The sequence below is a fragment of the Triticum urartu genome, chromosome 1A, assembly GCF_056163025.1.
Source record: "Triticum urartu cultivar PI428250 chromosome 1A, HENAU_Tu73, whole genome shotgun sequence".
Taxonomy (NCBI): domain Eukaryota; kingdom Viridiplantae; phylum Streptophyta; class Magnoliopsida; order Poales; family Poaceae; genus Triticum; species Triticum urartu.
Genome location: NC_141873.1, coordinates 432,349,812 through 432,355,894, shown reverse-complemented (window position 1 = coordinate 432,355,894; position 6,083 = coordinate 432,349,812). Strand labels below are relative to the sequence as shown.

Below are 6,083 nucleotides of genomic sequence, written 5' to 3'. Positions count from 1 at the left end.
CTGTCCATTCTTTAATATGAACATCTGTTTAAACAGGGCGATGATCCGTTTTGGAGCAAGAAGCTTCCACAGGAGAAACCAGAAAAACCAGACAAACCGGAAAGACCAATCTGGCCAAAGACTAAAGTCGTGAAGAGGTCTGCTCATAAGAAGAAAACCACTGCATCTTCTGATCCGGCCGCTGATGATGATGTGGGTAATCCGGACCTTGAGGTAGAGCTTGATTCGCTTGGCTTATTTTTCACACGCCTTATTGATGATGATATTTGTCAGGATGATGCCAAAGCCAGCCATGCTGATGCTGCAGAGGTAATTACTCTCTCTTCCAATTCAAACCCTTTGCCTTCGCTAAAAATCTGTCAGGCAAACCGGAAGGTTAAATTTTCTCATCCTCTTGCTTACTTGGATCCCAAATTTCTTATGAAGACCCAACAGCATGAAGCTCGCCGCACAACCCGGCACAGCGGCCAGGTAGTTACCTCCGCCGGTTTACCGAATAGTCCGGTTCTGAAACGCCGTTCGGAGGTCTCTAATTTGCTTGTCAGTGCTTGTCCTAAAGCGGGCTGTTTTCGTCAACCTCTTAATCCATCTGACTCTGATTATCAGGTTACTTCCCATTCATCCTCTGGCGAGTCATCGGCTACTCAGCTGCCACCGCTCAAAACGGTGCTTGGGTAAGCTATACTTATCATAACATTTCTGGCGCATTACTTTGCAACATATGCTGTTTTTGACTTTTAGTACTCCTTTCAGGGCCAAGGCTAGGCCGAGCAAGAAGGCCCGCCTGGATAAAGCGGCCGAGGAGGACGCCGTCCCTGAACCGGATAAAACACCAGATCTTGAAGCGACTATTCGTGAAGATATACCCAACGACCCACCACTGCACGATGATGACTTTATTGCTGAAGAAAGGCCTATTGACACCTCAGGCCCTGTCGACCGGCCCACAAGCCCCATCTGGATTAAGAGATCCACCAGTACATCCCAGCCTACTAACAAACCGACTGCCCCAGTGCAAACCGGTGATGCTAAGGATGATGATGTTGTGATTACTGGCATTGGCCGAACAGAGCCAAGCAATCGTGTTGCCTTATCCAAGCATACTGCCAAAGAAGAATTTGCTGCCATGGGCAAAGGCAAGTGGAATGTTGACCTGGCAACTTATGCTGCTCTGAATGCCCAAGATCTTCATTCCGGCTACCTAAACCGGCTGTATACCAGCCGTGACTATGAAGCTAGTCTGGTGAATATGATGAAAGAAAAATTTGAGGTAACTTCCATGTGCTTTTTCCTGCTTGGAATTTCAATCTTGTTAACGCTCCTAGCCCACAAGGGCCGGTTTAAAATCTTCATTCAAACTGGGACTTGCTAATATAAATCTCAATGCTTCGGAATTCGCTGATGTAGCCGCCAAGGGCCGGTTCAACTTAGTGTAGTTAAACCGAGACTTTAAGTAATTGACATTGCCGCATCAGAATTTATCCAAGCAAATAGCCATTAGCCCCCAAGTGCCAAGTTGAATACTTGTATTGATCTTGGGACTTTATAATCAATTGAAAGATGAAGATCAAATATGCATTATCCCCCAAGTGCCAAGTGCGTAACTTGTTATGTGGTTGGTACTTCAATTCTTGCACTACTTTCTTAATCATATAACTGTCTGTATGCAGGCTGAACTAAAGACAAAAGAAAACCAAGTCGCCGATCCCCAAGAAAATCTGAAGTCCCAACAAGCTGAAACCTCAAAAGCAAAAGAGGAGTTGACCAGCGCTTTAAGCGTCATGGAACAGCTTAAGGAGGACTTCAAGAAAGAGCGGGCGGACTGGGCCAGTGAGAAGGCCGCTTTGACTAAGCGAGTTGAAAATGCCGAAGCGGCACTTAAACCGGTGGTAGATGAACTGACCAGCGTAAAACGTCAAGTGCATGCCATGACTGCCGCTATCTTTGGTAAACTATCTTGACTTCTATAGTAACTCGGCCTTCTTATGATGTGTCCAGTTTGTGAATCCTTTGTAATGTTGCAGGGACACACATTGGTCATTTGGGGTCAGATGTGCGGAAGAAGTTGAAAGCTGCCTATACATTGATAGAGCAACTGTATACTGGCGCGCAGCGGATCATCTCAACTGCGTCCCACAACAACCCGGCGCCCACCTTGATCAAAGACACCCTGAAAAGACTGTCTATGCTTCCTGCCCGGGTTGAAGAGCTGAAAAAATCTTCTGCTCGAACCGGTGCTATCAATGCCTTAATCCGGGCAAAAGCGTGGGTGCCGGATTTTGATCCTGTTGAAGCGGCTCAAGGCTACCCCCACTTGAAGGAAGATGTCTCAGATTTCAATGAGGAGGACCTGAGAGCGATAAACCAGGAGGTGCGCCCTCTAGCTTGTCAATTGGTGGAAGAGGCAGACTTGTCTCATTATCAAGCCCAATATGACAACCAGAACAAACGAGTGGCTGCACCAATTCTTGAAGCGGAGAATCTGATCCCTCCAATCCGTAAGCATACTTACGCTCCTGATATTGAACCGTCGTTGCTGATCCATGATGAAGCTATCTTTCAAGCCTTAATGGGAATCGACTGGACAACTGTTGATTTCCAGCCACTGGGTAGGGAAGCAGAAGCTGAAGCGGCGCAAGATGACCCGCAACCATCAGACCAAGCCGGCGACGAAGCTTGAACCGGAGGCCAGTTTAAATTGCTGGTCTTTTATATTCCGCCGAAAAAACAATGATCTTATTTGGGCACCATGTTGCCTTGTAATAGGATAGCCAATACTCTTGCTTTTGAGATGCCTTCGTGCATAGGTACTGGTACTTACCCTTCTTTTGAATGATCAAAACCTTCAATCTATTTTTCCTGCAATCACAAAATCTTAAACTGCCAAGGCGGTTGTACCGCCTGCCGGATTATGATCTTTGTATATATATGCAATGAAATTTAGGTATATGATCAAATCTTGTGATACAAAATACCTGCCATCATTGGGCATGAAGTTGGCGTTGCCAATCTTGAAACGGAGGCATATAAACTTATACCATCGAAGGAAAAAGTAGCTCCTGTGTATGTAATGCCGGTTTACCATGAAAACCGTGCCGGGTTATGATAAACACCGTGTTTATTCTTCCTTCGAGATGTGAACAGAAAATCAAACCGAGCAAATAGTCTCCGGATTAAAAATGGACCGTGTTCCATCAATTGACAGTCTGAACCGGTTTAAAACTTTGCCGATTTAAAAACGCGACAAAAATAAAGAAACATTTATCAAAGAAAATATTGAAGCAAAGGCAATGATAAAACCGTTTGCAAAAAGAGGCTTATTTGAGCCGATCAGATGGCGTTACCATGGTCGGACACGACCAAGCTCCCGATAGGCGTAGCTATGGTTCAAGTCAGCCAGGTCCCCAACTGAAATAGTGGCATTATGCCGATCAAGAGGCCTGGCAATGGTTCGGGTTCGACCAAGCCCCCAAGTGATTCTGTGGCCTTAGGCCGATCAATAGGCGTGGCTGGTTGAGACTTGACCATGTCCCCAAGTGATCTGGTGGCTTTCGCCTATCAAAAGGTGTTGCATTGGTTCGGATACGACCAAGCCCCCAAGTGATGTTATAAAGCTTTTAAAGAGCAATTTCAAGGGGTAAACCGGAGGCCGCTTTAAGACAGAACAACTCCGTGTAACCACACATGATGTAAAAGAACAGATACCCGCTTTAGCTGAGGTTCCGGTTTATTATATTAATCATAATATATACATTGTCATAATATTTACATAAGTAGAGCCGATGACTCAGGTATAGTAAGGCCGAAGATGAGCTATGTTCCACGGCCTGTTGGTCTCCTCTTCTGATGTATGTGAGTATTTATGCTCTCGAATATCGATCAGATAGTATGACCCATTGTGCAGATTCTTGCTGACCACGAAAGGTCCCTCCCAAGGTGGGGATAACTTATGCGTATCAGTCTGATCTTGGATGAGCCGAAGCACCAAATCTCCTTCTTGAAAGGTTCTGGTTCTGACTCGACGGCTGTGATAACGACGAAGATCCTGTTGGTAAATCGCCGAGCGGGCGGCTGCTATGTCACGCTCTTCATCCAACAGGTCCAAAGCATCTTGCCGTGCTGTCTCGTTGTCCGCTTCAACATAAGCCGCCACACGAGGTGAGTCATGATGAATATCACTGGGGAGAACCGCCTCCGCTCCGTAGACCATGAAGAATGGTGTGTATCCTGTTGATCGGTTGGGTGTAGTATTGATGCTCCATAATGCAGATGGTAACTCTTCTACCCAACAACCCGGTGTTCTCTGCAAAGGAACCATAAGCCGGGGTTTGATGCCTCTCAAGATCTCTTGATTAGCCCTTTCTGCTTGACCATTGGACTGTGGGTGCGCTACTGATGAAACGTCAAGCCGGATGTGCTCACGTTCGCAGAACTCCTTCATGGCACCCTTGGACAAATTGGTACCATTATCTGTGATAATACTGCGTGGAAAGCCAAACCGGAAAATCATTTTTTTGATGAACTGAACCGCCGTGGCCGCATCAGACTTGCTAATAGGTTCTACTTCCACCCACTTTGTAAACTTGTCAACCGCCACCAAGAGGTGGGTTTTCTTGTCCTTGGAACTTTTGAAAGGCCCAACCATATCCAGCCCCCAAGTTGCAAACGGCCAAGTGATTGGAATCATTCTCAATTCTTGGGCCGGCACATGAGCACGTCTTGAAAACTTTTGGCAACCGTCACACCGTCTGACCAGATCCTCCGCATCAGCATGAGCAGTTAACCAATAGAAGCCATGGCGAAACGCTTTAGCCACCAAAGATTTTGAACCGGCGTGGTGACCACAATCTCCTTCGTGGATCTCACGCAAAATTTCACAGCGTTGAAACGCCCCTGACACACTGCAATGATGCAACTCGCCATTGACAATAGTCATGAACTTGGATCGCCGGATTATCTGTCGGGCCAGAGTCTCATCCTCTGGTAACTCGCCCCAGTTCATGTACGCAAGGTAAGGAAGCGTCTAATCCGGAATGACATGGAGAGCTGCCACCAATTGAGCCTCCGGAACAGGAATAGCCAAATCCGCTTCACCAGGGAGCTTGACCGACGGGTTGTGCAGTACATCGAGGAAAACATTGGGCGGGACCGGTTTGCGCTGAGAGCCAAGCCGGCTTAAAGAGTCCGTCGCTTCATTCTTCCGTCGGTCCACCTGATAGCCTTTAAAGTGACCTGCAACAATATCCACCTCACGACGATATGCTGCCATGAGTGGGTCCTTGGAATCCCAAGTGCCAGACACCTGTTGAGCCACGAGGTCCGACTCATCGAAGCACTTAACTCGACTTAGATTCATCTCCTTAGCCATCTGGAGACCGTGGAGCAAGGCTTCATACTCAGCTGCATTGTTAGTACAAGGGAACATTAAGCGGAGAACGTAACAAAACTTATCACCTCGTGGGGAAGTTAATACGACTCCAGCCCCCGAGCCCTCCAATTGCCTGGATCCGTCAAAATGGATGGTCCAATATGTGTGATCCGGCTTTTCTTCAGGTGCTTGCAGTTCCGTCCAATCATTGATGAAACCAACAAGTGCTTGGGACTTAACCGCCGTCCGAGGCACGTACTTCAACCCATGCGGCCCAAGCTCTATAGCCCACTTGGCAATCCAGCCAGTCGCTTCCCGGTTCTGGATGATATCGCCCAAGGGAGCAGAACTGACCACCGTAATGGGGTGCCCTTGGAAGTATTGCTTAAGCTTCCGGCTTGCCATAAAAACTCCATATACCAGCTTCTGCCAATGCGGATACCTTTGCTTGGACTCAATAAGTACCTCGCTGATATAATAGACCGGACGTTGAACCGGATGCTCCTTGCCTGCCTCCTTTCGCTCCACCACAATAGCCACACTGACCGCACGAGCATTAGCAGCAACATATAGCAGCAACGACTCCTTGTCAATGGGAGCGGCGAGCACCGGCGGATTGGCCAATTGCCGCTTTAAGTCCTCAAATGCCTTATCAGCAGCAGGACTCTAGATGAATTGATCCGTCTTCTTCAACATCTAATACAAAGGGATTGCC

At 47.4% G+C, this 6,083-nt stretch overlaps 1 protein-coding gene across 1 annotated transcript; it reads left to right on the top strand.

Moving 5' to 3' along the window:
• The first annotated feature begins 1,126 nt into the window (after positions 1-1,126).
• LOC147991570 (uncharacterized) lies at positions 1,127-2,680 on the top strand. The gene is made up of 4 exons (XM_087538732.1): positions 1,127-1,270; positions 1,671-1,947; positions 2,025-2,200; positions 2,603-2,680. The coding sequence occupies exons 1-4, from the start codon at positions 1,127-1,129 to the stop codon at positions 2,678-2,680; spliced, it is 675 nt and encodes a 224-aa protein (XP_087394858.1).
• Positions 2,681-6,083: the final 3,403 nt, after the last annotated feature.